This window comes from Chionomys nivalis, chromosome 1 (assembly GCF_950005125.1).
Source record: "Chionomys nivalis chromosome 1, mChiNiv1.1, whole genome shotgun sequence".
NCBI classification, from domain to species: Eukaryota; Metazoa; Chordata; class Mammalia; order Rodentia; family Cricetidae; genus Chionomys; species Chionomys nivalis.
In genome coordinates this window covers 198,264,492-198,279,455 of record NC_080086.1, presented here as the reverse complement: position 1 = coordinate 198,279,455, position 14,964 = coordinate 198,264,492, and the positions used below count along the sequence as shown (strand labels likewise).

Below are 14,964 nucleotides of genomic sequence, written 5' to 3'. Positions count from 1 at the left end.
AGAACATTAAATTCTCTACTCAATTTGTGGACAACCAGCAAGGAGTGGAGTATTAGATTGTGTCAAAGCTGAACACATTGGTTGGTACTGTAAAGCACTCTGCTCACACTCTAGCATTTGAACTTTTGAGGGTATGGTGAGGAGGGGATGCAATATGGACTATTTTATACTAAAAAAGGTGGCTGTCTATAAATTTGCTTTTCAATTCCTTATGAAAATATTAAAACAAAATAGAGTGATACAAAGAATCTCTTTCCTCTTTCTTTAGTTATTGAGGGACAAACAAGTTCCTAGGGAAATATGGCAAACATTTAAGACTAATTGGCTTATTATATAAAATTCAAAATGTTTCAAAATAAATTTGAACTGGGCCAGTGTGTTAACTCCAAAATGCCTTTTCCTGATCTAAAAATTCAAATTTTACTTCTTCCATGCCTTGTATTTAAAACAGAAGTAGACTTTGTTGCTCATTTAAGTGATCTCCAGTCATTCAGGATGTTTATTTGCATCTCCTTGGAGTTTCTGAAGATGTCTTTTAATTACTTCACTTTAATACTGAAACAGGAGGGTGAAGCTATGTTTACTTGATCAACAGAGATGAATAAATAATTCAATTTCTAAACATTTAACTTGATGTGTGAAAATATCAAAGATCTGTGATCTATGTTGATTCAATTTTTAGGTTAATTTTAAAATTTAATTTAATTTAACATATTGAGTAAACCTGCAGTCGTTGTTACATATGCAATTGAGTCATCTTTATACGTCTGACTCCTCCACTACTTACATCCAATAATATTCAAATATAGGTGAGCAACAGATGCTTATTCAATTTAAATGAATATGACTTTGTATATGGCTCATAAAGTAGCTCAACTGAGTGTTCAACCCTTAATTAATATAATTATTTAATACATAAACCAGAATTGTCTATCAAGAGTGGACACAATTTTCACGGCATTTAATTTTAATAAAATAGTACTGAAAATCTTGGAATCTTTGTAAAGATCATGACGTATCTGAAGGGATCAGGCTGCTGACATCCATAGAAAATGTACAATGCTGGGGTAAACTCTTCAGACCTGAACTTTTATGTTGGTTGCATTTGGATCTTTGTCATGTTTTCTAAGTATCCAGAAAAGGTACCCTCTGATGATGGCACTCCCTAAATAAAACACCCAAATAAATCCTGTTATTTTCTCCTGTGTCCATGCTAGAAGAGCTGCTTGACTGTAAAGCAATTTGCAAAAAAAAAAAAAAAATGGTCTGCATATGTTCCATTGACTGTACACAGACACTCTCTAGTGGTCCACACTTAACTTACATTAGCCCAATTTTCTAGTTTCCTTTACTAAGTAAACATATACTATGGTTCCACTATGGCTTGTTTTTTCACAAACTTACAAAACAACTTTCAGGTGTCAAATTGACAATTTAAAATATTTATGACTAAATTAATAAAGGTGTCCTGAACTTGATTTAGAATGTTCTGGTTTTCCCTGTTACATGCATTGACTTTCTAAAGTAAAGAAATTGAACATGGTGTATTTTCAGTAGTTGGTATCTTCTGAAATTAGGGTATGTGCAGCGAGAATTATGGCCTTTTTATCTAATAATCTGAATTCCTTGTTCAAGAAGTGAATTTTGATTAAGACAATTTATCTTTCATGAAGTTTAGGATTTTTTTTTTTGGCATTTTTAGCTTCATTTTGTTTCCAGTCAGTTCTTTGTTGTCTCTTCATCGTATGCATAATATCTGCATTTTGAATTTTTATGTATGTGACTTACATGCTCTTGAAACTCCTCATTCCCCTGATATTTTATGTATATTCTTCAGATTGGATAGTTACTCTTGATTAAGCATTGATTTTGCTGAGTCTTTCCTCTGTGGTCTCTGTCCTGCACATAAGCTAATCTAATGTCATACATTTAAAGTTCAGTTCCTTTTCTTTTTTGTTCTAGGATTTCCATGTAGTTCATGTTTAGTAATTTCAACTTTTCTGGTTAAGATTTCTTGTCTTTTCATTATTCACTCACAATTTTAGCATAGTCATGTGACCAGCACATAGTCTGATAAATTAACATCTGGGTTACATTAACAGTTGACCTTAATTCTACTTTCTTGTTGTAGCCTAGCCAGGCCCGACACACATGGGAACTTTTCTGTTGCAGCCTCCTGAGTGTTGGGATCTCAGGTGTGAATACTCACACCCAGCTGTCCTTTCTCTTGACAATACACCATATTTTCTAAAATTGTCTTTTTATCTGGTACCTCTGAACTATTTCTAGATATCATAAATATTGGGATGTTGTAGATTCTGGTTCAGAGTCTAGATTCTGTTATATTCCTTTGAAGTTTTCTCATTTTGTTTGTTTGAATAAGTACTTTACATAGTTAAATCCAAAGTATAAATTCCCAGTTGGACTGTTGGTAACTTAAATATCAGTTGAGTTATTTTAGATCTACTAACACTCTTGGATTCCTCTGAACATATATGGTCAGAATCTATCTATCTATCTATCTATCTATCTATCTATCTATCTATCTATCTATCTATCTATCTATCGAAAGAGCACCTAAATTCCTCACCTTTCTCAGAAGACTATCCTTTACTTTTAGGGTCCTGTAATTGCTCTGTTCAAATATTATGCAATATAAGAACTAATCAGCCATAACCATTTTCTCTTAAATTAGACATATAATCTATAACACTTTATGATGATTATAATGGCTGGATAAGAATAAACCAAATTTTAACAACGTATTTTTCACCACAGAACTGGTTTTACTGTTTAAGTGAAATGAAGAATAGTAGGCCAGAGTAGACTGCCCATAATAGCACCCAAGCAAATCTACCACATATGTTTGTTTCCAGTCTACATTCCCCGAGGATATTGAAATAGGTAACCCCATTTAGTTTAATCTATGTGGACTTGCCATTCCTGTCTCTTTTCTCAGTCGTCTCTCCATCGTTTATATGTTCTGCCTTGTACCAGCAGCTTTTGGCTGGGAAGGAGCAGTCTTTTTCAATATGGACTTTCCAATCCCCATTGTCTAGATACAGAGAATTCTTTCAGTTTGACCTTTCTGTAACCTCTTAGGATGATGCTTTGGTATGGTCTGATGGCTCAACTGTTGTGGACAAGTGAACGTCAGAAGAAAATCATGCCATTTTCGAGCTTGGGACTCTTTTGCCTTTACTTAGATAAGATGCTATAAAAATATAATCTGATTGTCTCAGCTTTTGAGGTGCAAAGTGCAAAGGGTTTCCAGTAAGAACCAATCTCCCTGTATTGTCCGCTTTAGAATCAGACAGAAAGTTCAGACAGATATTTCTTTCTAGAAAATGACAAGTACCCTGGCAGCTTTGTTCAGATGCAAAAAGAACAATGCTTTAAAAGCTGCCTCTTGACTCTACATAGAGATCATTGAATGAACAGATAGAACAAGAAAAGTGAAAATTTAGATATTATGGAAATGAAATGCTTAAATGACAATGGGCAATTTTCACATCACTCAGTAAACTGAGGATCTATTCAGCCCTTATTTATGGCATGAGTTATTTTGAATTTAACTTGAAAAAAAAAAAACAAAATAGAAGAAGTGAAGGAAAAAGAATCTTATCTTTAGTAATACAGGAAATAATAAACCTATCAAAAACTTTGGAGGGAGAAAGTGACTACCTTGATGGAAAAGGTGGTACAGAGCCACAGAGATTCACCACCGTTGAGTGGGATGTTCTATGTTCTTTCTTTCCTTCACAACTACATCAAAGATCTTATTGACGGGGTACCACCACATTTGGGACATATGAGATGAGCTGACCTCTCTCATCAAGAATGAAATTCTTCTTTTTAATATATTACTTTAGTTATTGGATAGAAAAACTTTTGGGTACTGAGTCATTGGCTTGAGACCAGGGACAAAGATGGAAAATATGTCCCTTCGCCGGTTTAGTTTGCTTAGGAGAGAAAAATATCTTTGAAAATTAAGTACTGTGTTCTTCTTAAGAGGAGACTGATATCCTTATATTATCTGAAATGGAAAGTGTACTGGTGAATTAGCTTTGCTTCAGTTTATGACTATTTATATAATGTTCACCTGATATTTCAATAAATATTTGTAGATTGACAATGTCAATAACATCCCCTTTCCAAAAGATTTTTCTGTTACATATTCTTTCCTATTTATTTATTTGCACCTTTTTTCCCTCCTTGTCTCTACTTTTTATGGTGAGGGAAAAATCTTTATTTTCTACTATTTGGATTGTTGTTGTTTTTTTTTTAAGAGAGATAGTTCAAATCAGCACCTTAAAGTAACTTTAAATACATGATTCTGCATATGGCTTAGTGTGGCAGACGCCATGATTCTCCTGCCCAACACGGACGTAGGTTAGAATCTTTCCCCATAAGCCACGACCTTATGGTGCTACACAGATTTAATACAAATGGGTTAATCAAGATTTGGGAGTTAGCCAATAAGAGGCTAGAACTAATGGGTCAGGCAGTAATATAATTAATACAATTTCTGTGTTGTTATTTCGGGGGTTAAGCTATCCGGGCGGACGGGATCCGGGCGGCGGGCTTTGCTGGGCAGTCGGGAGCCAGGCGGGACACAGCCGGCTCCTTTTTACTACAGCTTAGTAGGATTGAGAACATAGTCCATAGGCTTTATATGGTGGCATGGCTGTCTCATTAGACAGGGCAAATTTACTGCCAAGAAAAATGGAGTTTGGGAAAAACAGATGAATCTTCCGTGTTATCATCTATTTTATTATCCTCAATTCTCTGGCAATAGGGACATGCCTTCTTTACTCATACTTAAATGATGGGGTCTACTAGAACCACAGAAACAATTTTCTGGATGAAAAATGATTTCCAAGAAATTGGGCTTTGATAAATACACTTGTGATAAACTACATTTACAAGGTGAGATAAGAGAATTTCACCTTGTGTCTTCCAGAGATAGTTTCAAGGACCAGAAACATTTCAAATGTGCCTGTTTAAGAAAATTCCTGAAGCAATTTTTGCTTCCCTCTTCGAGTGGTGCTATGCTGCTTGTTTATGGAGGGTTTGATTTAGCCAATTCTCATTGAAAAGCAGCAACTATTCAAATAAGGAAAGTACTGAAGCAAATCCCCTCATTTATTCCTTCTAGGAGAGGCATAGGCTGTGCACTTTATGGACGTGAGTTAACCTTTAGATTATAATCATTGACTTTTGGCCTGTACTATTTAAATGATTTGGCGAGAGGTTTGGTTTCCACACTTTCTCTCAGGGATACAATAGACATTTGGGATTGTGAAAGAAAACAAGCTATGGCATCACTATTCACCATGTAATTGAGCTGATACTGGCAGCCCATTCTCATTTTGTCTAGACTTAGACAAAAGGAAGTTTCACTTTTAGATCCATGGAGAAATATATTTAGATTTGTGTTCTTTTCTTTTTTCATGATCAAAACAGCCATATTTCAAAACAGGCTAAAGTATTACAAACTCTTACAAGTGTGGCTGCAAAACACAGCATGCTGTGTGAGCCCGGGTTAATTCCTAGACAAAGGAGATGACAGCAGAAGGGCATATTGTCACCTAATAGCATCATTTCTGTCCAGGCTGAAGATTAGCGTTCGAATCCTGAGTGTTCACTAAACACTTAATTCTTAGCTATAGTGTACCATGGGTTTTCTTTAGGAGATTTATTCCTATATATCTAAACTAATGAGTTTGTTAGATCAAAAATGTACTGATGGGAGAACCAGCTTTTGTTTTTCATGCCTCAAGAATGAACTTCTTTTCTTTTGCTCTAAGGCATGTGAGAGAATCAACCTCTTATCTATACACTACTGGAAAGTGTCCTGTTTATTTCTCTGGCTCTCCTAAGATCTCGTTGACATTTTCCCAGGAAGTCAGCAGCACAGTGGCCAGGCCAGCCCTCCAGACATCTGCTCACCAGCTTCAATAAAGGTTCTAGGCAATGGAGGAGCCACAGGATAGACACAGATGATTTTTGATGGCTAAGAACAGCTTGACTGGAAGAATGCCTTGGCATGTCTTCCACTAAGACAGCTTATGAAAGGGAAATCATTTAGCAAAGACAGTTAATGAGACTATTATGAACAAGAAGTTGTGTAATAAAGTCATTGGAAATGACAAGCATGGAGATGCAAGGACTTAGCCACTTGGTAACAGTTAGCAGAAACCTTGTGAGCTTACAACAATATTATGCTCTTGGGGAATCCTAAAAGTATTATCCTTCTTTTGGTCTAGGACAACTCCTTAGGAACAAGCAAGGCTTTTTGTTGGTTTATTGGTTTTTTTTTATTCTCATTTGATGGCTAAGTTTGCACTAGTTTCTACAGTTTCATAGTAAACTTGGTAATGGGGTAGAGACTAGCTTTTTTTTGGACTATTTCAAGATGATAACAAGGTCAGCAAGATCTCACAAACTGTGAGGGTCCTCTTTGCTAAGAACAGCAGGGGAGAAAGCTAAGCAGATGGGAGAAAATCTATTTGTGAGCTTAAGTACTTCACAGTGTGACAGAGCACCAGTCCCAGGGCAGTGTGGTCGGTTACTCAATAACTGAAGTGCTACCCTTTAATGAGAAATGAAAAAGCCAAAACTCTGACAGTCCTGAGAGACGCTTAGTGCATTGCTTCTACTTTGATGGAGTTGGCTCATTAATTAACCATACTATGCATGACTAATGACGAGAATCATTGCAATGGATGAGACTGCTTTTTTTTTTTTCCAAGAACATAAGAAAATAACAGACCGTCAAGAGTATAGAAAAGAGAGATAGGATTGAATGAGATTGGGCTAGTTTTGAATCCTATCTCCAAGTAGTCATAACAGGAAAGAAATTTGCCTTCACAGAACTTTAGTTTTCTAACTTTAAATATAGAGTAATATCCACTTCTCACTGGAAATGTTAGCATTAAAATAAATGAGATTAATTTTATTTCAATCCGTTGGAATTTAAAAAGAAAAGTCATCAAGGAAAATCCATTTGATTACACAATCAGGTAAGATAAGACTTTGTGTCCATTAGCAGATGGCAGGGGTTTTAAAGAAGAATCACAATGCATTTCTGAAAATATCCAAATGGCAAGTGATTAGTACTGTAGGTTTCGTTAGAAGCCAAATTAAGCTTCTTTCCCATGCTATGCACTGTTATGCAGGATGCATGCTCTGGGCAGATTTCACGCATTTTTATCATTGGGTTGGCATAACTGTCAAATGCCAGATTTGAAAAATGAGGCTATCTACAGATGCTCGCATAATACAGTTAAGCAGAGAAACAAAAGTTAAAATATGCCCTGGCCAGTTCTGTATGCTAGATAGTTTCAGTTTCTGCTTTTTGGTTCCCTCTCCTCCCCATTCCCACTGTTCTGGAAACATATCTATCTACATCTACTAAAGTTTCCTTGATCGCCAGTTTCTGGTTTCAGCTCAGTGAATGAGACCCTCTACACAAACTAGTAGATGAGAATGAAATAGGAGAAAGCAACCCCCACCCCCTCCCCCCTTGTGGTTTTGTCCCAGGCTGGTTGTGTCTGGAGACATAGTCCCGAGTTTTTGAAGGCCAGTCCTCATCATACCACTTCACTGTCATTAGAGTCCATCTTTCCCTCCTCTGCACTCTGGGGCAAGAGTGGTGACAGTTCCCACTGCATTGTCCACATATGTGTGTTATGATGAAATATATGCATCTGTCAATGTTTCAGAACAGAAAGGATCAAATATTGGCAATTTCATATGCAATGTAATCATTATATCATTAAACTGTTTTGTAATTGACTTTATAGCAACTGAACTTCAGCATCATGCGAATAGCAACTAGCTAATATTTCTATTTCACCAGTTGACTAAAGTGTAGACACATTTAGAAAGTATTATGAGGAGCACAATCTAAGAGAAAAAGAAAGAATGTTAAAGACAGGTGTGAATTTCGTAAGCAACCCTCAGGAAAATTTTGGCAAAAGGAATCCATGGCAGTTCTAGGCGATAGAGCCAAATGACAAGTTCTCAATAATACATAGAATAATGGTGCACATGACATGAGTTTCATGAATGTCTGTCTGGTAGACCTTAAGTTTTTTTTTTATTTCTTTATGTCAATATGGATCTTTTCCAAGTGTGTAGACATAGAACTTGACCATATTTGTGTGATTTATTTGAGTCAATGCACAAGTGCTTACAGCTGAGGTGACTGCAAAAGCACATCCTAGGAGCATAACAATCACTTTTTTTGTCCATATATAATAATCAGTGGCAAACTGGAATTTACTGGAAACCACTGGTATGGCACGTCTAGTATTATTTGTATCCCCAAGAAGTGCTCAGTATTATTCCCATAGATATTAGTAGATCATTGTCACTGATAAATTATTGGGTTGTCATAAAACATATGATTCATTGCATAATTCTTACTTACCTATGTTTCAAAGATCCCCACCCATTTAATGTGTAACAATTACTTTCATGAATTACTGATAGGCTTTCTTAATGTAAAACTCAACTTCAGAATTAATTATGATTATACTTTAACTAACAAAGTCAAGTTTTGGCATCATGCTTAATATTTACAGGTACTTAATATTTATAGGTATTTATAAAATTAAAATCAAAACCCAATAGTGCTTACTGGATCCCGTCGCACCAGATCACCGTTGGGCACTACCTCAACCAGGTGGATGATGATTATGATAGAGTTTAGAATGTAAGTGAGAAACATGTTCTTGTGCACCGTCACCCTTTGGCATCTCAGGCTCCTGGGAGAAAAACAATAAGAGATTAAACAGAAGAAGGACTGATAAAGCAACAAGACACAGAGAATCAATTGCTAGCATTAAAAATGTATTTTCAATTATAATGATCAGAACACAGCAGAGCAATCACAACATGAGATTAATTTGGGGATGTCTCTTTATTTCTCAGTTGCCCTTCACCATGGCAAACAAATAAATCATCATGACTCACAACAGTTTTCGTTAAAAGGCATGATGCTAAAACCCCACCTTTGAATTCTTTTTAAAAATAAAACCACAAGAAAAGCGAAAGAATAAAAAATATTCAAAATTATAATCACACAAAATAATAAATGTAGCCATGGCTCAAAGTGCTAGGGGCCATTTTTTGAATCCTTGTTTCAGTAGAGGATTAGTATCTTGCTAAGGATGTGCTCTCCCCTTGGGCTAATTATCTCTAGTATTATCAGGGTAATATTTTAATGAAAATCAAATTAGCATTCTATTGTTCTATCTATAAGTCACTATATATTTAAATGCATGTAACATACCTTAAACATAGAGAATTATTTGGATTTGGAACTCAAGGAAAGCTCTCCAGAATTTGTGTTATTCTACAGTCACTATTAGTACCAAACACAATAATGATGATAGCAATGATAATTATACCAAACACTTATATTGCATTTATTTTGTGTCAGTCAATAATTTTGGTACCAGATTTTCCCTACTGATACTTTTTCAGTTTCTGTGTTACTGTGGTGTTACAATAAAGAACGCACATGTGGCTTACTTTAAATTTACACTTGTAACACAGGAAATGAGGCATAAATTATGGATGTTTATTTTAATAAAGGTTCATTGTGTGGGATAACCCTTCTCTACTCTGTGAGTATAAGTTGCTCTTATTAGTTAACAAAGAGGCTACTTTGGCCTATAACAAAGCAGAATATAGCTAGGCGGGAAAGCCAAACTGAATATAGGTAGAGAGAAGGGGGGAGTTTGAATAGAAATGAACCAGCAGCCTAAGAAGCAAGATGCCAGAAGACTGATTAAAGTCAGGGAAACATAGCCATACATAGATTAATAGAAATTGGTTAATTTAAATGTAAGGGCTAGTTAGTAATTAGCCTGAACTTTAGGACAGTTTGTAATTAATACAAAGCCTCTGAGTGATTAGTTAGAAGCGACTGTGGGATGGGGAGGGACAGAGAAACCTCAATTTACAGCATTTCTAACTTATTTTTATTTGAAATACATATAGGTGTATTCCTGAGTCTGGAGGGGTTGGGGATGCAACTGTGTGTTTGTGAGTGTGGAGGTCAGAGGTTAATATTTGAGTCTTCTCTGATCGCTCTTTACTTTTTGGAACATAGTCTCCCATTGAGTCTGGAGCTTGGGTGGACACTGAGGACACGGAGCCTCTAGCAACCATATGTCTCTCCTGATGCCTTAGTGCTGGGCTATAGAAGAGCTGTACCTGGATTTTTAAATGGGCGCTGGGAACCTCTGCTCAGGTCTTCTTGCTTTCACACTGAGCTCTTTACTCATGAGCCATCTTTCTAGTTCCAAGAGTTCATAATACAAAATATAGTTATTTAAAAGATTTTTATATACATTCATTTAAAGAGGATATGATGCCTTAAATAGTAAGATTATTTTTGCAGTGTTTTTCTCATATTTGTTTCTGCTTTAATTGTTCATGTATTAAAGGAACAAGTACACCATTTGAATTAGGTTTGGCAGAGACATCATGCTGTGATGGCTTATTTTTTTATGATAAAACCATTGTGTCTTCAAATCTCATCTTTCTGGACTCCTATCTGTGAAATCATAGCAGATGTATATTGCCAGACAATATCCTTAGGCTATTTCACCTATTTTGGCTTTTGTATTTGTCAACTATTGGTGATAGCCATCTCTAAGGAGGAAATATTTACATGAACAAAATAAATAATACCCTCTCCACAAGCTGGGAATTCTACAGAATTTCCACAGCACCTATTTATGTCCATGTCAAAATTTTAGGTGCTGTTTAGGTATTTAGCTCTTATTTCCTCACAGAGAACAAACAGTAGTCTTATTTTATGCAACAAAATATAAAAGAACTGAAATTTTATACTGAAACTAGTGTAAACATTTAGGTGAAAGATACTATCCCAGAATATAGGACTTATAAAAGGGTAATGCAGTGCCTCCTGCCTTTATTCTAGAGAATTATTTTCTAATATTTAGAAGTCACAATCTTACCACATGTTAGTGTCTCACATATCCTATGGATTCATGCTATAAAATACAAAATTATCATACTAAACTTCCCCACTATGGTGAAACTTCTCTCTTCCAAGTTAATAACTTCATCATAAGTAATACAACCAAGTATATAGATACAACCTTGGGTTAAATTCTTCACTGGAATTTTGTTCCCAATTATCTTAGAAAGTTACTGTTTGAACAACAACTAAGAAGGTCAATAAATTAGCACTGGGCAATGAACTAAGTTCTTTCAGAAGCTTTCTTTGACCTTACTTGATTGAGTCAAAGTCACAGAGAGTCAGAATGCACTCTTCCTTCTCAGTGGGATGCTCTCATATATTGCCGGTCCTACTCATGTTCTGGTTAAATTCACTTATCATACAACTCATAATTAGGTTAGCTGCATTTGAACTTGAGGATGTGTGAGTAAAAGAAAATAGAGGATATTTTCTCATCTGTCCATGGTGGAACTTTAGCTGTGTCAAATGAATTTTTATTGTGTGATCACAGGGCCCTTATGGGTTTGCAAAATTAATATGGGAAGGAGACACATTGCCTTTGAGGATGATAAGGAATAGATCTTGCTCTCTTTGGAGTAGAGTTCAAAGTATGTTTAGCTCATTTCAGTTTTCTTGCTAATTTATCATTCTCCCACAATCCCCATAACTCTACTCTTTCAAGAGTTACTGTTATTTATGTAAGTGAAAAAATGACAATGATAATAATAATAAGTAATGAAGGGTGGCACTTCAAGAACTTTCTTATGATATTGTCTTGCTGAGAATGAAGATGCAAAATAAAGTTGACCCTAAAACAAAAACAAAGCGGTATTTTAAATGTGCTTACTTGAAAAACAGGTAGATCCCCAGGGAAGTAACCAAAGCAGCAATCGACAAAGAATGACCCACAAGAGCCAGGTAGTACAGGGCATATGCATTCTATAGCAGAAAGAGTTGGAAAATCATTTAACTAGATAAACCGTGAATTGGACAGAAACAGTAATTTCTATTTCTAAATGTAAGCATAAACCAATAGAGGTTTATACCTTAAAATGTATCTTAAAACTTACAACAAATATTTCAGAGGATGAAATTATTTTTTTCTATATTAATGGTGTACATAGAAACAAACTTTAAAGAACCACTTTCACTTTCAAAGGACAAAATTTCTTGACACAAAATCATTTAAAATATTGCAGAAGTGATTTTTGAATAAATTATAAGTTATTATTCCTAATCTTAGTAAGCAATCTAGGTGGATTTTAAGTCCTGAGGTCTTGTATTCAGCAACAGGTATGTAAAATTCACTTAAGTGTAGATGAAATCTTTCCAGATTTCTCTGAACCCTGAAACTTAGAACAACTCAGAAAGATTAGGGAGGTTGGTGGCAGAGCTTTTCACTTTTATTTAACTCTAAATTCAAGGAGATAATACCTTTCTATATCAATTTAAGTAAAATGAAAAATTTCCATTAGTGTTTTCTTGGCTGAAGAAGCTAACATTCTCCTTGTAAGCAATTTGCTAATTCTATCCTTTTTATAACCACAATTAATTTATTTCAGTTCTCTTGCTGTTACGTTAGCTTACTCAAAAGAATATTTTCCTTAGTAAATTCAGAACACTATAGTTTCTTTTTTCACATCTAGTACCTGAAAGAGAGTATTTCTTCTTACAGCCATTTCTTTCTCACATGTGGTAAAGTGTTTGAGGAGGTCAAACAGCAGCAGCGAGAGTCGTTTATTGATTTGTATTTCTCCTAACACTCTAACTAACACAGTCATATGAACCTAATTAGCATGCACTCATGAAATTCCCTACATGGTTATATCACTTCCATCAAACTTCATTAGGTGACTAGTTCTCCGTTAGAGAATAAACATATATCTATGATGTGGAATAGTTAAATGTTTTGTAAAGCGGCCAAAAACTTTGGTGACCTCATCTGATCTTGAAGGTGTCCCACCAGTCAACTGGTCTCTATTTACTTTGGTTTTCTTGTTGTCATTTTTTTTCAGTTTGAATAAATGAAAACATCTATATACTTCTGAACTTTTCAAAAGCTAAACAAAGCATGAAGTGCTTTTAGTTTCTGACTTAATGCACAGGTCTCTCTTTGAAGGAAATGATTGGTCCATGTTGTAGCTAGCAGGATCCTTCAGAGATTTTCTTTACAGTTAAATATCAATGTCATTTCTCCCAGCCCTCACGGTAAAGGAGCTAGTGTAGATTTAGTAATATCTTCAGATTTTTAATGTAGCTTAAGACAAAATAGCATATGTTTCCCTCCTCAAGGGACTTAAATAAAAGTTTTAAAGTCAAGATATTATTAAAAGTATTTCACAGCCTGTAAGGCACAAGTATTATCAAATTGGAGTAAACACGTCTGGAAATTATCTGTACTGCCCTCAATATATCAGTGGATGGATGGGAAGCTTCACCATACACAATAGTAAAATTGAGATCATATCCAACGCGTGTGTTAAGAGGTTGTAACTGTAACTTGTTGATTTCTGAAAACTGGAGGTTATGGAACTCTCTCAGGAGGAGGAAGATATTAGTGAGTTCCTTAAAATGCTGCCTAATTTTTGGCACAAAAGGAAATCCCATTATGTGCTGTGTATAAAGAATTATCTTTATCATCACTGGCCTAATTTTACATTCAAGCAGAAGTATTGCTACTGAGTACCAACAAGAAGGGAAATGCTATTTTCTCTAATGTCTTCAAGAAACCCTATTTCCTTACATAGCTATCTGTTGGTCTTTTGTTTGTTGGTTTTTGGTAACAGATATTTCATAGTTTTGCATCCATTTCCATGTACAAACAATGACACTCTCATCCAATACTAAAATTTTAAGTAGAGCTTACATGCAGTTTCTCAGAAGTGAAAGCATTACACAGAGTATAGTTGGACCAGGTTCGATTGCTGTCGGGGTGTCTGAACCATTCTCCATTTTCATCACAGTATTTTGAAGCCTTTTCTGTTAATGAAACAGAATGGTAGTGCATTAATATGTCAAATCTAAAGAAGAAAAGTAATAGTCTAAAGCTGACAAGCCATTCCTAAGAATGAATCAAATTGTAGAACACAAACAGAGATAACATGGAACATCTTGCCACTTTGGCATTTACTGTGATAGAGTGAGTCAAGGTACAGGGTCTCAGAAGCCTCCTTGGTAAATGCTCCTGTTTACGCTCTACCATATTACTGTAAACTATGTCCTCTTCAGAATCCAATACTGAACTCACTTGTTCACTATTGCTTTTGTGCTGTATATGTGTGTGTGTGTATGTTCTTGTGTGTGTGCGGTGTGTGCAGAACACAGAGGCAGGTGTGTTGTAAATTTTCTCAATTGTTTTCCCTCTTATGCTTTGAGACATCATCTCCTAATGAACCTGGAGCTCACCAATTTGGATAACGTGGACGTATCTTTCTGCTTCTGTTTTCCCAGCACTGGGATATAAGGGTGTGCCTCTGTGATTAGATTTTAATGTGGGTGTTGGGGAACAAACTCACATTTTCCTGCCTTTACAAACTTGCTGATTGAGACTCCTCAGCCCACCCCATCTGTCTTATACCAAGCACTTCTTCAAACACGAAACCTCTTGACATTTCCCTGGAGTATTTTTGTGATACTAAGATGGAGCCCTATGTCAACAAAAAATCATAAGGAGTTGAAATGTGTTGAAGACAGATGTGCTTTTCTTTAGAAGTGATTTTGACTCTTAGCTAATATGGATCCATCTAAAAACTAGACTGAAAAGACAGACCTATGACTGGAAATCTCCACTTTGCTTATCAAAACCTTGCCTTTAAGTTAATATTTATAGCTACTTGGGCAAGAGCTCATTGCTACTTTCGAACTGACTTACTACTCTCAATTGCAGAACAGCTTTTTTGTTCCAGTCAAGTCACCTTAAATGAAGTTGCAGATCAAGATAAATGAATCACCGTGTATTG

General features: G+C 35.6%; 1 protein-coding gene across 2 annotated transcripts in view; it reads right to left on the bottom strand.

Moving 5' to 3' along the window:
• Calcr (calcitonin receptor) overlaps positions 1 to 14,964 on the bottom strand; it is an 84,559-nt gene that overhangs the window by 14,944 nt on the left and 54,651 nt on the right. Inside the window, exons 5-8 of one of the 2 annotated variants that reach the window (XM_057777094.1) lie at positions 13,872 to 13,984; positions 11,853 to 11,944; positions 8,648 to 8,774; positions 7,602 to 7,712 (exon numbers count right to left, since the gene is read on the bottom strand). In XM_057777094.1, the coding sequence (XP_057633077.1) occupies positions 7,602 to 7,712; positions 8,648 to 8,774; positions 11,853 to 11,944; positions 13,872 to 13,984 (443 nt within the window). The remainder of the gene's footprint in view (positions 1 to 7,601; positions 7,713 to 8,647; positions 8,775 to 11,852; positions 11,945 to 13,871; positions 13,985 to 14,964) is intronic. The other variant, XM_057777101.1, reaches the window with a different exon arrangement.